The following is a 19,606-nucleotide window of genomic DNA, read 5'->3' on the forward strand; positions in this document are numbered from 1 at the left end:
GTTTTGGTAGGGACTCTGGAAATGAAAACTGTGTCACTGGGGTTCAGTAGCACCAGTTAATTGCCCTGGAGTTAATTGTCATTGACACAATCATTTCTAATAGGTATCATCATAGTGCTTTCATAGCTCATGCTATATGTAAGAGCCTTACAGAGAAAATTAACTTTCCTGGTAGGTCTGTGCAGTGACAGAATTCTGACCTTGCTGCTCAGAGGAGGATGGTGAGGAGATCCCTGCCATGGGGGTGCAGCCATGGGGCTGCTGCCCATCCTGCTTGCCAGGAGTAGAAGGTGTTGAGCCCAAAATCTGCAGTTTTGTGTCTCTGCCTATTCTCTCACAGATTTAAAGATACTCAAATTACAAATGACAAATCCCCCCCTCCAAACCAAAAAACTTCACATGAATCTGGCCTTGCATTCAGTGTGGTACCTGTGCTTGTAGAGGAGCAACATTTCCTGTGGTGGGAATCTCTCAACTCTTCAGTTCATCCAGTGTGTAAAGCTGAGATGGTCACACTGTGCTCAGGGGGAGTAGGTTTGTGCACAGCTTTTCTTTTTACTCTGAGCCATAGCCTTTTATGCTCTACATTTCTGTGCTTGCTCCAGCCTCCTTTGAAGAAGGATTTAGAACCTGGTTTTGTTGTGTCTATAACTAAAGGCTCTGCTGGACAGTGTCAGCCACAATCTCCAGCATATCTGTCTTGCAAAGAAAGTGGCAGCATAAGATACTTCCTCTGACGGAGTAAATAACACAGGTCATGTTTTTTTAAGAACCAGAGAGACCAGAGATGTTTTTGAAATGTATTCTTTCTTTGCTGGATAGCTTATGTGGGGATTAGTCAACCTAATGCCATTTAGTATGCATTTTTAGATTCTTAAAACGAAATTGTCACTTATTTTTGCTACATTGTGTGAATTTCTAGCTTGCTGGAGAGCAATGCCTCTGAAATTCTTCCTGCTGAAATGCAGCACAGCAAAGGCTGTAAACGTGAATGCTCCTGGATGCTGCTGTTCCCGTATTCTCTGTTCCTTCCCCTGTTGTTTCAAACCCCTAATTTATAGAGGTTATTCTTTTCAACAGTGTATTAAGTAAACAACCTTAATCTAGATGCATTGACAGTTTTGCTTTGCTTTCCCCTCATCTTTGAAAATGCCTGTAGCAGTGAAGCAGGAAGAAGGCGTAATAGAATTTAATATTTGACATGTTTTAAATAGAGAACATCTGCCTTTTCAAAATGAGATACCTCTGAGTAATTTTTCCCTACCTGTTATTCTTTTAGTGTTATACTAAGTCCCTACATAACATTCATTGCACAAAAGATGTAGCAGATAACACTTCATTTCAACTTTATAATATCTCTGGAAGCCAAATACCTATCAAGCTAAAACAGTGAAAGTCACCTTGGGGAGAAACTTCACTTCTTGCTGCTGGCTGGAGCAGTGCCAGGTGTTAAAGGGAGCCTGTTGGAGGTGGCTCAAGAGAACTCAGTAAAGCAAATTAGATGTGTGTGTGTTTGTGTAAATGTTCTCTTTTTTTTTTTCCAGGCACCTTTTATCTTTGAAATGCCGTAAGATTGAAGAGATTTAGGTCACTATTACTCATTGAAATTATGCTTTATCACAGCAAACTGTGAGATCAATCTGTATACAAGTTGTTTAATTTGTAGTCCATCCGTTTTCTTGGAGCTTTCCAATACTCAGCAAGTCCAGCTCGTTCCCAGCAGTGATTAACTGCTGTTCCCACTTCTGACACCTGTGAGGAGAAAGTGCTTGTGACCAAAACTCTGGCTTGTGCTGGAGCCAGGCACCCCAAGAGGCAGCTCTCCCAAACTTTGCTGGAAATTCAAAGGAATTAGGCAGTAGAGCAGGAATGGATTTCAGCAGAAGTTGGGGGCCCTTTCAAAATGTGAAGTATTAGGCTTAAAATTGAAGGGGAGAGATTTCAGCTGTTGTTTTGAAAACCTACAGGGTGAGTTCTTCCACAGCATTTAATAGAAATGTAATGGCTTCAACCTGCATGGGCTGATAAACTTTTACAGTCGTAGTTCAAAAATAAGCTCACAGAAATGTCATGGTGTTAAGATCCTCCTGCATTCCTTCCCGTCTGATTCTTGGTTTATGACAGTTTCAACAAGATTGTTATCCCTGTCAGCTTTTATAATGAACTTTAAAAAAGAGGGAAAACAAAACCAAGCTCAGAAACAAACCAGAAGGCAGAATTCAAGACAAGATGACTGCATGTGACCGTGATAGCCCAGTTGCACAGAAATTATTGTACTGTCCTTACTCCTCTGTGACTGAGCACTGTGAGGCACCTACTGTACCATATGCACATGCATCCAGTAAATCTAATTGTTGCATAGCTTCATGTTTGTTCTCCCATCCTTCTGGATAAGTAGAGGGATGAGGGACAGAAAAATACAGAAGCTGTTTCAAAAGTGTGAATATTTCCTTTATGTTCCATTGCCAAATGTATCTCCAGGAACAGAATTAGTGAAACCATTATCATGGGGGCTCTAAGGGAATTATTTACTGAAATAGTTACTTGTGGGGTGAACAACAGTAAGGTCAGTAAAGCTGAATTATACTTAGATTTTTGGGTTGTAGAGAGCAGCAGTGAAAGCACTGGCTTGAAGTATCACAGAATTCTGGCTGCAGAGAGCCTGAACTAGTGAGTAAATTGGATTTTTTTTTGTACTACAGCTGAAATCTTGGTATCTGTACAGAGAATAAAGAATTACTGATGTATTGTAAGCATACTCAGACAGCCTCTTCATAGGGAGGTACTCTGAAGCTTTCCTCTGGTACTTGGAGATTGGGACATTTAAACAATTGAGCATCTTTGATTTGTCATTGGGCTGAAAATGCCTTTTTGCACAGGTTTTTTAGGGATGGAACGTAAACAGAGGAGGTCAAATTACACTCAAAGTAACTTGCAACTCTAAATTTTTATTAGAGCATATCTATAATGAGGAATTGATGCTAATAAATCTTTTTTAAGATTGGGTGCCTCTGAAGGATCAGGTGTCTCTCAGATAAGGCAGTCTGTTGGAGCTCCCATTTGGAATAGCTTCATTCTCTCTGGCTAATGCATCAGTATTAAGGAAACCACAAAAATGTTGGGAGAGAAGATTACTGTGCTGTCAGCTGCTCAAGGTTGCCTGTGTTCTTTTAAGAAATCTAAATGAAACATTCCCTTGAGCAGGATTTCCTGAAATAAACGTGTTTGGTTTGGGTTTCTTCTTTTGCTTGGAAACCTTTCATTAAATGAACCTTCATCTGTGTGCTGGCTAATTGCTGCCAAAAAGCTTCCCTTTATTGTCCTGTCAGCAGCAAAATCTGTTTATCACATGATAAATCTTCTATCTCAATGCCTGTGCCTGACAAATGAGGCATGAGTGCAAATACTCCCTCTGTCTCCAAATATAAAATGGCTCTGTTTGATTGCCCCGGTATAACACCTTTAGCATTACTGAATGCTTTTATACTACAAGAAATGCATACTTTAATGCTTGAGTGAAATGTTCTTTTTCTAATGTGTCTGGCAAGGGGGTTTTGATTGTCCTGATACTTTGTGTTTGCTGCTGGCTGCAGTATTCAGAAAATAGTAAGAGGTGAAGCTGTGCTAACGCTGTAAACTTGTTTTTACATGTGCTGTGCTGCCTGACACTGAGTGTGGCTTTTTGATGAGCCACAGCCATTGAAAGCCTGTTTGTACTAGTCTAAAAGACAGGAAAATAAGGCAAATTAGGTACAAATTGCAAATTAATCCCTTGAATTCTGCATTAGTAATTTAAACTAAAACCCCAAATCTCTGTAAATACTCTGTAGAGTGCCAGAGCATGGTGGAAAACTCACTAAGGGTGAGACTCACATTGTCTAGGAGGTGATTTTCAGTGGTCTGAAATTATGCTTTGTGGTTTTTCTGTACATGTAGCAACTGTTGGAGACCATTATCATGGCTGTGACATTTCTGTGTTTGTTACCTGGTCCTGTTCACCAATAACAGGGAGCAAGTCTTTGGTGAAGGTGAACCTGATCCTGCAGGTTGAGCTTTGTTTCTCCTTTTGTGCTGTTGCTGCAGATGAGGTGTATTAGGTACTTCCTATTGTCTGATCTTAACAGCTTTAGGTAAAATGACACGTGACAGTGTGTGCAGGCATGGCAGCTCATGGCTGAAAAGCAGGGCTTGGGCTTGGATTTGTTGTATAGTGCTGAAAGAGCCTGGGGAGGTTATGCAAGGGCATTTCTTGGCATTTAGAAAGCTCCTTCCTTGTTCCCTTCCCAGCATAAGTATCCATTTCTGATTCATCAAACTGCTGACGTCCTACCTTAATTCCTGTTATTCCCATTACTGCTTCCCAAGTTCAAGAACACAAAGGCCCAGCACTTTGCATCCAGTTTTGTCGCGGCTTTGCAAAACTCGCATATTTCAGGCCTGAGAAATGTTTTTTCTGCTCTCAGAACATCACTTATGAATATGGTACTTTGAATAAAAGTATTGTTTCCCACTTCAGTAGGAGAACACTGAGCTGTGTTGCTTTGTGTGTATCCACTTTACAAAGAGCTACTGTAAACTCCGCCAGCTTTTTCTCCTCTCTGCTGAGTTTATAAAAGCTGTGACAGCGATCACGCTGACAGCTGAGCGGAAAGCAGAAGTATTGTGCACAGGTAGCAAGCAAAAACCTCTCTTGGATTGTATGTCATGAAATAAATGTTGAGTTTCTAGTTTCCTTTCTTCCAGTTATTAAAATGTGTGCTTTGAAAAAGGGAGAAAAGATTCAGAGGCTTGGAAGGGATAGCATCTTCCCTGATGTTTACTTGCTGAGGAAATCCCTTTGTATTGAAGAGGAAGATTCTTTCAGCTCTGGCTCAAATTGAATGCAGAGGTCATGTTGGTACCTGGCTGTGCTGTATTCAGCATCGTGTTGCTGTTAATTACACTGCTGGTGGAGAGGCATTTGTGCTGCTTTCAGTCTTGCAGGATTTCATTACTTCATTATGTTGAAGTATCATTTGCTCACAGATGTGTCTAGGAAAAGAAATGCTGTTTGGGTGAATCCTTTTTCTGTTTGGGGTTTCTGTGTGAAAACATCTGCCTAGAGGACATGTTGGAGCCACTTCAAGAGATGTACTGTAATTATTTTGCCTTACAGCAGCTTGGCTAATCTGTTGCCAATCTGAATGTTTAAATCAGAGGCTATAGGTCAAAATATTTATTTGGACTTCAGAGCCACTGAGCAGTCCAGGGATACATCTTGTGGTTAACATTTCCCTTGAATGTAGCATTTCATGAAGAAAAGTGTCATTTGCTGATGCTTATTTATGTCTGTAATAGCTTAGAAACCCCAAATACCTTTTACCAATTTTGTGTTCTTCCCCTGGTGTGTGTAATGCTGTCAGGTGGGTTGATTCTCCCTCTCACCTTTGTGGATGTGCTGTTCTGTTGCTTGGTTGGGCTGAAAAGTCAGCACTTACTAGGGTCAGGGTAACCTTATATAGGTCAAAGTAATTTTATTGAGGTTAGGGCTACCAAGGATAGACTGGCATCTGCTGGACTTCTCAGAAGAGCATTTGCTGGTCACTCTGGAAGACAGTACAGAAGTTGATGGAGCCCAGATACCAACCCAAACAGGAGGCCCTTTGCTGGTTTGTAAATACAGTGGCTTCTGTCCAGCACTGTCTTACACAGGTTACCAGACCTTTGCCACAAAGGCAGATGATTCTTGCAAAGTTTTAAGGACTCTGTTCTTACCCTTGAGCAAGAAACCCTGAATACAGCAGCCCTCTGGACATTCGCTGTTTCCAGTTTTTGTGAATTCTGTTTTGAAATGAAATGTGATTTATGGAAGTGAAGATGTATTTGTATACAGATTTTTCTTCAGTGTTTTGAACAGGCTTGTCTAGAATGTTTAGGTAGCTGCAATTGCAAAATCAGTGTGGTGTTAGTGTTCATTATTGCATATTTCTTAGTCACCAAAATAATGACAACAGCTACCTATTGGGCTTGTGTGGTGGCTGGTGGATGTAAGAATATTTTAAAAGAGAAAGCAGGTGTGTTGTCCAGAATCCTGAAGCCCAAAACTTCTTTGAGGTCACAGTTTCCTAAATATTACTGCCAAATGTGAGTTCCATCAGATTACACAGAGGTGCAAGCTTAATCCAGATCAAGCAGAAGCACATAACTCTGTTTTTATTAAACTAGAGAATGTGATGTGGTGTTTATGCTGTAACTGTGGGAGGACAGGCTGTGGCTCTACAATACAGTAAAAAGTCTTCTCTGGAACAGATATCGCCTGAAAACATTCTGGGGGAATTGGAACTGGTATAATGACTTTGTACTGCTTCCATGTGCTGTCACATGAATGCTGTGGTTTTGATTTGGTAGTAAGAGCCCAGATTGCTTTTTTCAGAGTGTTTTTTTCACTGTTCATTCTGAAAGCGAATAGCTGAGCTGATTGCTACACCAGGTTACAGGCACGGCACAGTGGTTTGGTTTGTGGTGCTCTCTCCCCGTTTCACTCCTCGCCTCCCCGTGTGTCTCACATTAAGCAGCAGCAGAGCATTAACACCTCTCCTCCCTGCTCCCTGCCAGGTCACCAAGATGGTGAAGACGGTGACCACGAGGACGGTGCGGCAGGTGCCGCTGGGGCCGGACGGGCTGCCCGCCATGGACGGCTCGTCGCCCATGGGCAGCTACACGGACTCCATCGACAGGCGGTACCTGAAGAACGGCGAGCGCTTCATCACCCCCCAGGCCTCGTCCACGCTCACCCGCTCCTACAACAGCTACAACGACTCGTACCCCGAGAGCCACGAGGGCCAGTACCGCCCCTACATCGGCCACGACGGCTACGGAGACCTCTCGGACAACTACGGCAGCTTGTCCCGCGGCGTCAACTACCGGCCCCGCTACGCCTACGTGCCGGGGGGCTCCTACCGGCCCGACGACGGCAGCTTCACCCTGCCCAGCAGGAGGGACAACTACGGGCCCGTGGCGCAGCCGCAGGTGCCGGTGGGCAGCAGCGCTGACCTGAACCGCTCGCAGCCCGAGCGCTTCCAGCCGGAGCCCTACGGGCTGGAGGACGACAACCGCAGCCTCGGAGTCGACGATGAGGGGTATGAGCTGGACCCGGATTACTCCACTGTGAACAGGAGGACGTCTGCAGGCGTGCCAGAGAGAGGAAGACCTCACAAAGGAAGGTAAAAGCAGTTTGTTTTTCACAGTGCTTTTCCAGCTTTTGCTTATTTCATCACGTACATTCAAACTCTGATCTGGTACGTTCTGGAATTACTTGACAGAAAAGCAGCCCATAAATGACTATAAAACACACATGAAGTATGGAAAGAGGGAGGGGTGGGGCCCAAGGACCCACTGTTTAGTTCAGGTTGAATTTAGAAAGAAAGATGACCTTGTACAAGAAGGCTAAGTTACTTTTTTTCCCTTTCTAAAAAAGAGTTGTGAATGCATTGTGTTGTCCCAGAGCCATCCCACACTAGCAAGGTGAAAAGAGGAATTTCTGATCTGTGAGGCTCCTGACAGGTCTGGTTGTGTGCACATCTGCCAAACAAAAGCTTTGAGCAGCTGACTGGGGTTGCAGATGAGCAGATCCCTGGTGGTGAAGGGTGCCAAGCTGTCGTGTGAGGTTAGCCCAGATCCTGTGCTAACCACACACCCTCAGCTGCCTGACCAGGGTGTGCTGAACCTCACAGATCTGAAAGACTAGATCATTATTTTTGTCCTGTGCCTGTAGAAGGGGAGAAAAGAGTCTGTGCTGCATTTAAAGTGGCCAGTTACAAATTGCTTCTGGTTCAGCCCAGTTTCTAAGGAATGTTCTATTTTATCCCATGTTTTCCTGTATTAGTTTTTTATTCTGTGTTTACGGCTATCTACTCTGGCATTTGAGAAAAAAACCCCACCACCACAGGCTTGGGAAAAGAGTCCTGTTACTCAGCTGAAAGTTGTCTTGTACAGACCTGAAAAACTTGTAATACTCTGTTTTCTAAGGGGTGTACAAATTTTACATGTGTCTGCTTGAAGTCATATCCCCATGATTCATGTTTTGATATGAGTTTAGTTCTCATTCTTTTCCTTTTAATTTAGAATAGTTTCCAGAGCTGTAAAGAGTCTGGATCCACTTGCCTCTGTGTGTGGACAGTCTTCAGACTTAACATTTCTGGCCTCAGGCTTTGCTGCATCAGCAGCAGTTGGTGGGATTTGTGTTGGCCTTTTTGTTCTCCCGGAGTCCTCCTGCTTGGAGATGTTGTCATTCACAGTTTCATGGCTCTGTTTTCCTTCCCTCTTCTGGAAGTTCATTCCAAAGCTGGACAGAATCAAACACTTCCAAATTGTCATCTATACTTGTGGGAGAAAAAAAACCCAAAAGACAAAAACCCAGTGAAGAGATACCAAGGCATATCTCCCAGAGCACCCTTCAAGTGCTTTGTGACATCTTTGATTTTGCAGGCTTACCCAGCAGTGGAATCACATCCCAGTTTTGGGGGACTGAAGGAAATGCCTGCACAGTGGGTGCCAGAATCCTCATCAATCTGTCAGACTTGGATTAGTGCTTCCCTGAGCTAAGCAAGTTTACAGTTCTTGCTAGAAGAAGCCAGGCTTTTAATTTTTTATTAACATCTTTCAAACAGTATGCAAAATCAATAATTAAACGTATTCTTAGAATCTAGCTATTTGCATTTTAAAATTTGGTGTTTTTATTAAACATCCCTTTGATTTATTGTTCCTTGCAGTTTGTATAGGACCAATTCATAATTTTTCTTCTACGTTTCTTTTGTTGTGAGTTTTTTTCCATATTTAATATGATCAAGGGGCTTTGACAAATAATTAGCCTGACTATGGCAGCAAACTTTAGCTGTTGAGAACATAAGAAGATTGTGTGAGGGCCTCTTCATAAGCAGTTACTTTTTGACATTTCAAAGAAATACTTGAACAATTCAATAAACCTGCATTTCAGATATGCTACTGATCTGCAAGAAAATAAAGACTACAAGTAGTGCTTTGTACTGGATGAGGGTAATTGCTAATTTATTATTCCTCTCTGGGTTTTTTTAAAATTTGTATTTCTGTGAAAATGATTAAATGAATGTGATTAACTGATGTCACTTTTGATTTCAAAAAGTTTGTATGTGTAGAGCAGGTTTAACAACTCTGGTGGACACTGTTCTGTGTTGCACCAACTTTCAGCTTGGGCATCTCATTGTGTCCCGAAGAGAATTCCTCCCCTGATGACTCACTGAGCTGTTCTCTCATGTTCTTCCCAGTAGGTGCTCCTTCATTAGGAGTAGTTTAAAGGTAAAATAAGAGTCCTTACTGTCAGTTCCTGTTCTGAGAGGGCTCGAGTGGAGGTTTCATTTGAATCTGTGCTGGAGAGTCTGACTCCCTGTGTGATGAGGAGGCAGCCCAGCTGTGTCTGGAGGGGTTCCTAGGCAAGGGAATTACAAGTACAGATTGTTCTTTCCAGCTCTTGCCTGCTCCATTTGATCACAGAGATAAGTACCTATTTGTGCTTTTCTTCTGTCATCACCAGCCTCATTTTAAGCTACTTATATTTCATTTTAAATTTAGGGAAAATGTGCCTCCTCACATCTCTAAATCCAGATAAATGCACAGAGGCAAATATTCCCTCTGTTGGCTCCTCATCGCTCGTGGCTGGGCTTTCTTATTTTCCTTCATCCTGAGTCTCATGTAAGATACATCACTTTCTGCAAGAGTACCTGGCACTTCTTCCCCTCAGCTTATGTTCTGGTGTGGTGTAAGTCAGGTTGCATGATAAATTTGGGTTAGAGAAAAGCATTTGGGGTGTATAATATTGATTTCATATTACTCAGACTTACTTGTGAAGACATTTACACATCTTTGAGTTTGTGCCCTTTTTTTCCTTCATTTTGGTAGGTTGCCTTTATTATATGAGGTGTTCTATTATAGTTTTTAAAAATGTCTAATTTTACTGTGTGCTGGATGTTTTGTATACAGTCTTTTTTTGAAAGAGAAGCAAGAAGTACTGAACACTTCTTCACAAAAAAATCCCTACTACTATTCGAATATTTCTTAATCGTTAAATTGGAATTAACACAGACAAGCTGGAAAAAAATGGCAAGTCATAATTCAGTTTACTGATTTCTAGAACTTCTGTTCAGCTTTTTCTTGCCTCAGTGGTGGTTTCTTCCCAGAGTGGGTCACTGCAGTCTGCACTCCATGGGCATTCATGGGACCTCTTTTTTCCCTAAGAGCTCTGGAGCAGCTATTGCCAGTGTTACTGTTCCAGACTAGACAGGGTATACATTTTTAATGTTGACTAAATCAACAACAAAACAGTTTTCTACTGTTAAATTGTCTATGCCAGAAGTCTGATTTAAGACACTGAGACTATATTTGGTGGTCACTTCATCGTCTAAATTATTATTATCAGGAAATGAGCCAGATTTTAGATTAAATACCTTTACCAGTGAGTCTGGTGTGTATAGACAGTGAGAGTACTGGTAACACCATACATGTCAGTCTCATTCTTTATGGTGCTTTGTTTCAGTTCAGAATAGAAAGGTTTGTAATTGTACATAAGCTTCAGTCAGCACTTGTGGCTGAGGTTCACTCATTCCAAGTGTGTATGGGCAGCATTGGGATGTTGTCTAGTTTGGGGCAGGAGTTTATGGATGTGCCTGTGCAGAATTGGGTGAAGCAAGCAGTGTGGTCAGTTTGAAAAATATTTGGGGTTTTTTTTTTCTTTTCCTTAGTGTGAATTCAGTTTGATAATATTTGGGTAGCAGAAGGTGATAAATGGCAGAGTTTGATGGGGCAGGAGGCAGCCCCAGTCCGCTCATCCATTGGCAGTTCTTGGGGATTTTTGCGTTTTAACCATATGGCCCATAACTCAGGCTTGTCTCAGCAGAGGAATCGCTCCAGTTTTGAATCCTCTTGTGTATCCTATCAGGGAACAGAGGCTGGCAAAAGCAGAATCTCATTCTGCAGAGTCTTTACGTCTCCTCTTTAATGTTTGGCACAAAGTTTCCTACTGAAATCCCAAACCTTTCTGGTCTTTTATCCAAAGCAGACACCAGCTGCAATGTGTAATGAGTGTAACACTTGTAGAAGTTGTTGAGGATTAAATGTTTAAATCCTTCACCTGTTTGCTCAAATGTGCCTATGTTGAAGCCGTAAGGAAGATGATAAATCCACAAGCTCTCTCCCAGTTTTTAACTATGCTAGAATGTGTTTTGAGCAATTTCCTGAGACAGGTGATTAGTGAGACCCATGACATCCTAAAGCCTCGGCTGCCTTGTTGCAGACAGACAGAAGGCAAGATGCTTGCAGTCAGCAACTCTGGCATAGCACCAGAGCTCTTCAGTCCTGAGAGTAAAGAGCTCTTGGTCTCCTGAGAGCAGTATCTGCTGAAGCTCCTGTTAGTCCTGTTCTGTATCAAGTGGCTTTTCCTTCCCAGCCTAGCTGCTCTTGTGATATGTGGAAGTGAAAAATTACATTTTGCCTGCACCAGTCTGACTCAGAAACAGGATTTCTTTGCTCTCTCAGTGTGGAAATATGTGGTGACCAGTGTGTGTTTAACGCCCTGATAGACACTTGCTTTTGACTTTCTTACTCTGCCAGTCTGGTCTTCCAGCCCTCTGGTAAAGGAGAGACCACCAAGGCTTGTGGCTCTTCTTCTGCCTTGCTCTGCCTGAGCACTAGTTCTGCTCCTTTGCAGATTGCCTGTTTTATAAACTGCTTCCCTGTTGGTTTTTTAACCTTCCCTAGTCTTGCTCACTTTATTTAGTCGTCTGGATCTGAAGTGGTGTGGTACTTGCCTTGGCTGAACTTTCTTGTACAGCTCTTAGGTTCATTCAGGATCTCAGAGTTTCTACATAATGGGTTATTCAAGGGTGGAGTGTGCAGGTGTTTTCTTTGCTGCCAGGTACAGTCACTGAGTTATGTCACTGGTGCATTAGCAGTGGCTCTTGACATGTTTCATCAGAGGAATGCTGGGTCTGGCCTGTGTGGGCTTATTCCAGCAATTGTGGGGTTTTGTTTTCATTCTCTTATCTAGTGATACTTGAGAGATGCTGTCTTGTTTTAAAGCAGGGTTTGGTCTTATTAATTTTTCTTTTTTAATGATTAATTCTTGACTTCAGGTATTTTCACTCATATTTAGTAAGTAGTGATTGGCAAAAAAACCCAGTCTTGTTGGTACAAGACTTATGTGGTACTCTTTTGTCATGGCAGTGTTGCAATTTAAAGTCCTAACTCTGAAGTTTGCTTTTGACAAAGCAATGAAACCAAGGAGGTTTCTGTGGCAAAGGGAAGAGGATACAACATGAGGAAGATAGGCTGTGTGGTTCTGTTTGGAAGGCTCTGTGGAAATAAAGCAAAAAAAACTGCATCCTAAGACAGTAATTATCTTTGTGTACTTGCACGGATGAGGAGGAGAAAGAAACTTAATTGTGCAGGTGTAATTGAGGTGGTGCACAGTTATGTGGTGGGCAGCTCACAGGACTGAGACGTTCTGAATTGCAAGTTACCAAGTCAAGCAAGGAACAGCTGTGCAATTATTAAAATTAATTTGCTGCTGCTTTTAGGAAGTGAAAAAGAATTTAACATGAGGATGAGTTTGAGAAATGAGATTTTCTTGTAGTTTTAATGCTGGTTAACGCAAATTTGCATTTGTAAAAACAGAATATTGAGAAGTAGCTAAGGGGTTTTGTTATTCCTTCTGGCCTGTGTGCATTCACAGAAGTAAATCATTTCAATGTTGTTGCTTTCTGCTTGGAGTGATGGAAGCAGCTTTGTTCTGTAACAGAGAACACGACTGTCCAGATAGTGTAAATTACTGTGTGGAGCAACTGCTGAATTATACATACACAAATAACTGCATCAATAAAAGGATTTCTTCAGATTCGTTTAGAGTTTTGGATACTTGCCCATTTTTATCCTTTCATTCAGTTTATGGTCTAGAACAGCAATTAAAGCTATGTAAGTCAGGAGAGGCACTTTTAACATTAAAAGCGTTAATTGTACAAGGCTAAGTTCAGTCTCCACCTCCGGTTACTCTTGTCCCCAGAGCCCAGTTTAATTATCAGTCCCTTTGGGACGACAGCAAGCTCCATTTTCTTCCTGACTTTTAATAGTCTGTACTTCAGCATGACATCAGAAACGGTTCAATAACATCACTCAGTGCTTCACATGAAAGATTTTAAGAAACATTTTGTAGCAATTAAAACCACTTGCTTGACTGAGCTAGCTGCAATACTGAGACAGTAACAAACCTGTCCAGGAGAAAACTGGAAAGCAAAAGGCTGCTGCTGGTTTGAAAAAATACCTCTGTAAGAGGGTGGTTTATGGCAATATCGATTAAGAGTATTGTTTAGAGTACACTTGTGTGAGCACCAACATGGAAGTGTAGTGGAACTTGTCAGACTTGCTGAAATACGTCTGTGGTCTCTGCCCAGGCCTTGAATGCCTTTAATTAGAGTTTTGGTTTGTTGCAGAAGTAGCAGCATTAATGAAGATCAGTGTTTCCTACTAAATGTAATCCAGCTCTGTTGTAATTGCTTTGCTAAGTGACCAAAATGAAAGCAATCTGTTTGATGGCTCGCAGTTCCTGTCATCATTTCATTGCTAGCCAAACAAACACTCTGCTGGAGTCCCATCACTGCTGAGAACTCAACTATGGTTCATTTTCAAGTTACTACAAATAAACTATTGGAAACTGTAAATATGCTGCCCCAGTGATGTTTGTGATATTCAAATGTTTGCTCATGGCTGAAATCTCCATATTGACTCAGAGTTACTAAATGTTTAAACGTGCTTTTTTTTTGCCTTTTTCCCTTTCTTTGTCCTGGGCCCGTCGCTCCTCTCAGGGGCTACGATGACCCCATCGAGACGGAGATGGTGGAGGAGAGGATCCCGTACCTGCACGGCGGCTACGTGGCGCCGCTGGCGCAGCCGGAGCGCGGCAGCATGGCCAGCATTGACCGCCTGGGCAAGCGCTCGCCCTCCATCGACAGCATCCGCAAGGACCCGCGCTGGAGGGACCCCGACCTGCCCGAGGTCATCGCCATGCTCAGCCACCCCATCGACCCCGTCAAGTCCAACGCCGCCGCCTACCTGCAGCACCTGTGCTACGAGAACGACAAAATCAAGAAGGACGTCAGGCACCTCAAGGGCATCCCCATCCTGGTGGGGCTGCTGGATCATCCCAAGCCTGAGGTGCATCGCAAGGCCTGCGGGGCTCTCAGGAACATCTCCTACGGGAAGGATAATGAGAACAAAGTGGCTATAAAGAACTGTGATGGGATCCCTGCATTGATCAGGCTGCTGCGAAAAACAAACGACATGGAAGTCAGAGAGCTAATTACAGGTCAGTGTCTGTGATTTCCTTAATGGATTAGTCTTTAGAACAGCCCTTTCAGCTCCAGGAACAAGAATTTCAGGAGATGAGAGCATTGAAGAATTGAGATGGCTGGCTGCAGCTGTTCTGTAGCTGCACCACGTTTATGGGGTGAGAGCCTGTGAGGAGGAGATGGAGATCATCTGTGTGTGTGGCACCCTTGGGATTCCCTGGCTGCTGAGGGATGGGTGCTGCTCCCTGGGTGTAGCATGCAGGTGGATGTGCTTGGGTTACTGAAGCTTACATGAGTTACAGCACTGCATTGACAGGTAATTTGTAGTGCACGTGCCCTCAGCGTGTTGTGATGGTGAGGTAAGATATGCTGAACTAAATATTTCCTTGTTAATCTCTTACAAAACAGCCCTGCTGCCATGTCCCCACTCCCTCATATTCAGAGAGCAGTCAGTCTCCTCAGGAACACTGCCAGCCTGGTGCTGAGGACTCTGAGGCTGTGTATAAAGTTGCAGCACTTCTGGGCTGGAGAATGCAGATTTTAGGGAGCATAGGGTCTGCTCTTACTACTCTGGACATGGATTTGTTTGTTGCAAAGGTTGGAAAATGGTTACTGAGTTTGTGCACACTTTTCTGGGGGTTTTCAAACACTTACAGCTCCATTATTTAACCTGTTTTTTATTTGAACTTAGTCTTGGGCATCATCCAAAAAGAGCAATAAAGTATATGCCAAGTTTCAAAGTTTGGTCATTAAGTGGAAGAGGGTGGAAAAGTATCTCAGCTCTTAAAGGAAGGAGAAAGATATTGTTCTTCAGTCTCCCATAAATCATGAGGAGTGAAATGGATTTCCCTTGCTCTTCTGAGAAGCTGCAGGGGATGTTTGGATGGAGACCAGTGCAGTTCCAATGAATTTCTGTGCCAGAACAGAATTTTTCAGAAAGCTTTGTGAGGATGAAAATGGGTCCAGGGCTGAAACTGTTTAGCTGCCTCATCAGTGTTGGCTTGTGCAGGTAGACCCTACTGCAAACATTGGTTAAGCCATTAGAGGTAAACATCATAATTCTGTAATTTCCTCAAAAATTATAGTAGCTGTGTTTAAGTTTTTACTGGTAATCATAATTCTCTGAGATGAACAGTGGCCTTGGGTGTTCCATATGTTCTTCCACAGCCATTACAGGCTATTTAGCAAAGTAGGTCTAAATATACAGTGTTGAAAGTAGCAGGGATATTTTCCCAGCCTTTTTCCAGTGAGCTGGCAAAGGAGAGCTGTCTGTTTTGTCAGAGCACCTCTGAGTAGCACGTGCTGGTTGTGCTTTGAGAGCTGTCTGTGCTCTGCCTCAACATGGAAACTGCAGGTGGTATTTATATTCTGTTTGTTGCACTTAGTTAATATGATGGCAGACTTAATTTTTTTTTTTTAATAAAGAATATCTGTTTATCTACTGTACTAGTTTAATCAAAACTCATTTCTGGAGTGCTGAGAAGCAATAAATTTATTCCCTTAAATTCAAGAAAGGAGAAGCCAGTCTATAATTTACTCTGAAGGAATATCATTATAGTGCTAAGTGGTAATCAGTCACTTCTGAGATGGCAAAAGCAAACTGGATGTTTTTCCTTTTTCACTGTAAATGGAGATTGCTTTGATTTCCTGTTGATTAATTAGCTTTAAAGTCCAAATGCATTTTATTTGGCAGTAGTTTTTGCCAATTAAATGTAGTGGTTTTATTCCACCTTGGCTTTTGTTATTTAGAGCTCTTTATTTCACCTTACTGAAAAACACCAGGAATACTAAGGGCATTAACCTAAACAGATGTCCAGTAACAGATGATGTGCATTTAATCTCCACCTAACCAGGAATAATTTCATTCCCCTTCTAAAATGATATCACCAGATCCGGTGTGAGACATTCAAGCATCAGCACAGAAAAGAAGAATATTCCAGCAATGCCTCTGTGACTGGTGCTGCTGCACTTGCAGTCCGTGTTCAAAGCTCTGGCTGATAATGTGGAATTGTCCATTCGTAAAATGAGCTCCAGAAGTCAGCAGAGAGAAACAAGAGCCAGCTTGAAGTGCAGAGGGAGCGTTCAGGCAGGGCTGCTACAAAAGGATTCTGTTCTGCAGCCTCAGACATTCAGATCACAATTCCAATGTTCTCCTGGTAGCAATCACAACTTCCTATCTGGGTGCTTTTCACTAGTGATAAACCAGAGCCTACCTTTGCCATGAAAGTTTTTCAGTGTGTCTGGAGTGAAATGTCTGGGGACTTCATCAGCAATGCATTAGGAAAAAGAAAAAAAAAAAAGAAAATACAACAGCATACAGGGTTTGTGTGTTTATTTCTTTTAACAGGCTCCAAATTCAAGTTTGGTGTGACACATTGATTTTTCTACAATTTAATCTTTCTTTAACTCAATACTGGCTGCTTTTCAAAAGCTCGGCTGTAATCACCAGCTGGTCATCCCAGCTAAGGACAAATGATAAAATAATCCTGCTTTCCAAAGAGATTCAAGTAATTTAAAGGAGTTTAAATAATTCAGTTGTCTGAATTCAAGAGCAGTTCCAGGCCTGCAGTTTTGTTTCTGTGGCTGTGGGACTGTGCCTGTGTGCACACAGGGGGACGCCCTGTTTGAGCAGGGCTCTCTGCAGGAGAGACCATTGCTCTTGTCTGCTGTGGGAGTCAGCCCTTGGCTTTGGTGCTGCTGCAGGTTCTCCTTTGCTTGTTGATCTGATGCAGCAGCCACAGCTGGGTCTGGTCACTGCATCATTGGAGTGGGGGAAAAAACTGAGTTAAAACCCCCCAAGAGGTGTCTGCAGCATCAGAGAGATCAGATGTGTGGCAGCAGTGCTGAGCGAGTCTGGCTGTGCTGGGAGTGTTCCCTTGAGCACTTCCCAGGACACAGGTTTGGAGAACACAAGGGAGACGCTGTTCTGACATTCCATTTTGAAAGCAGGCAGAGTGTACTGATACACCACTGCTGCCAGATTAAGCTAGACTGTATATTTTTTCTTACAGATAGCTCTGGTTTTAGCAGAATTTGAAAAACTTCTTTGGGTTAGGGCCATCTCTGTTTTACCAGGTGCAAATGGCACTAAACATGATGTCCCTCAAGGTCAGAGATCTGTGAAGTGTGCAAAAACTGCCTTCTAAACTCAAAGATACAGTCATAAAATACCAGAAATCTCATTTCTCTTTCTTTTCAAAGTGTAAAGTTACAAAATGTTTCCTAACTACTGCACTGAGAAAAGCTTGATTTAAGTGTTAGAGTGTCCATAAGTAAATCATGAGTAGAGTTGAGTTGAGAAATACTTCATAAAATTCTTCCTTCAATTCTTGCTAGGCTTGAGCTGTACTGCAGTACTCTCAGTGGATCATTTTCTTGAGAAAAAGAGAGAAATGAGGATTAAGCTGATAAGGAATTAAATCTGTTCTGATTGGGAAAACTACAAAAGTTTTATCTTGAGTGATAAGGGTTTCGTGGAGGAAATGTTCCTATCAGATATGCAAGACCAAAATTCTATTACATTCTTTGAAAAGCAATCAGAAGTTGGTAGCTGTAATGAATAATTCTGTTCTTTGTGAGAACGTTGGAGTAATTTTGTTGTTTAATGACATTGCACTGATTTTAAGTGGTGCAGGATGTGATTTTTCTGCTGCCAAATTGGTTATAATTGAAAAATGATTGACCTTCAGAATGCTCGGATGAAATATTTTGATCTAATGCTCGAATAGCAACTTGCAGATAAATCAGCTGGCTCAGAGCTCGCAGCTCCTGGGCACTGATGTGTGCTGAGGTCCTGTCAGCTGCTCAGACCTGGATCCTCTGAAGTACCCTGCTCTCTTCAGATGAGCTTTCTCCTTCCTTTTTCTATTCCAAATCTTCTCAGAAGAAGTTCATGGTGTGTTCTGTCACACTCTAGCTCACGCTGAGGTTCTCAACTTGACCATTACTAAAAGGAGCACAGCTCCAGTCTTTGGGACTTTGATACAAATGAGTCTGTCAAACAGACACCCTGCACTCTGACACACAACAAGGATTCCTCAGGGAATATTGCAGAGTGCTTATTTTTCCAGGTGATAAACTATCTGATATGGACAACAGAAAAGGAATTAAACAGCTCCTAGTTTCCTAGTGATGTTGGATTTTTTTTAAATAAAAGCTTGTAGTTATTTTTCCTGCTTAGTACATTGAAAAATCAGGGCTGATGGTTGAAGTTAGAAGTATGTGAGTACTTTATTCCTAGTGTTTATGAATAAAATACAGATTGGTAGTGATCATTCTCATCTTCTGAAGAGCAATACTTTGTCTTTCTCTAGTCCTAAAACTCATGCAGTCTGTGGTCAAAAAGGCTGAGGCTTGTAGTGAAAGTGCACGGAAAATTTAGGTAACTTCATTCACCTTGTGCTGCTGTTAGTGACATGATTTCTCCTGAGTGCTATTCATTTGAATTTGAGTTTTTAGAACAGTGTTTCCAGCTTGTTGAAACATTGGTGTGTTATGCTAATAGTAACAGGGAATATTTAAAGATGGATGTCAAATTTACAGCAATTTTTTTCCCCTCAGGTTTTTTCTTGTATTGCTGAATGCTACAGTTGGATCTGAATTTGTTGCCTTTAAGTTTCTGTGGCTGTCACTATCAGTGACTTTTCCACTGAATTTGTTAGCTCTAGAGCAGGAAGGATGATGGGATTTAGAGCTCTTTGTTTCAAAATTTTGAATAAGAAAAATGTACTGTCAATGTGTCTGTTTTCTATATCCTTTCTTGTGAAATATTTTCCCTGTGAAGTCAGTGTTCAACCTGAAGTTTTTTCTCTGTCTTTGGAACAACAGGACTCCTTCACCTCTATTTATCTTGTGCTACATTTCTTTTAAGTGCTTTGTTTTTTCTCTTGCTAAATGCTGTTCAACAGAGGCATTCTTCAGGATTTTCTCATGGAGAATATTTTCATCAAGGAGAATATTATAAATTTAAGTGCTTTGACCTTTTGAATAATTTGAGGAGTTTGCACTAATTTTTTTACTACTAAGGCTGTCTTTTGTTCTTTAGTTATTGTTTTGTATTAAAGATTTTAGAGATGGGAGGCAGATGAGAAATTGAAAGCTTGTAAAATTCTGGGGGAGTGTTCATCAGAGAGGGTGGGAGAAAGGTGTTCTGTGTGCCTCTAGTCCCCATTGTCTGGTAGTCACTCACTGAGATTTACAATCAAAGTGTTTGCCCTAAAGAGTTCATTGCAGCCAGCCCCTTAATAAAAATTCTGTGT

At 42.0% G+C, this 19,606-nt stretch overlaps 1 protein-coding gene across 4 annotated transcripts in view; it reads left to right on the top strand.

Moving 5' to 3' along the window:
- ARVCF (ARVCF delta catenin family member) overlaps positions 1 to 19,606 on the top strand; it is a 241,827-nt gene that overhangs the window by 159,755 nt on the left and 62,466 nt on the right. For all 4 annotated transcript variants that reach the window (XM_063415693.1, XM_063415691.1, XM_063415694.1 and 1 more), the window contains 2 exons: positions 6,595 to 7,202; positions 13,866 to 14,365. In XM_063415693.1, coding sequence (XP_063271763.1) covers positions 6,595 to 7,202; positions 13,866 to 14,365 — 1,108 coding nt within the window. The remainder of the gene's footprint in view (positions 1 to 6,594; positions 7,203 to 13,865; positions 14,366 to 19,606) is intronic.

Source organism: Prinia subflava, chromosome 19 (assembly GCF_021018805.1).
Source record: "Prinia subflava isolate CZ2003 ecotype Zambia chromosome 19, Cam_Psub_1.2, whole genome shotgun sequence".
Classification (NCBI taxonomy): domain Eukaryota; kingdom Metazoa; phylum Chordata; class Aves; order Passeriformes; family Cisticolidae; genus Prinia; species Prinia subflava.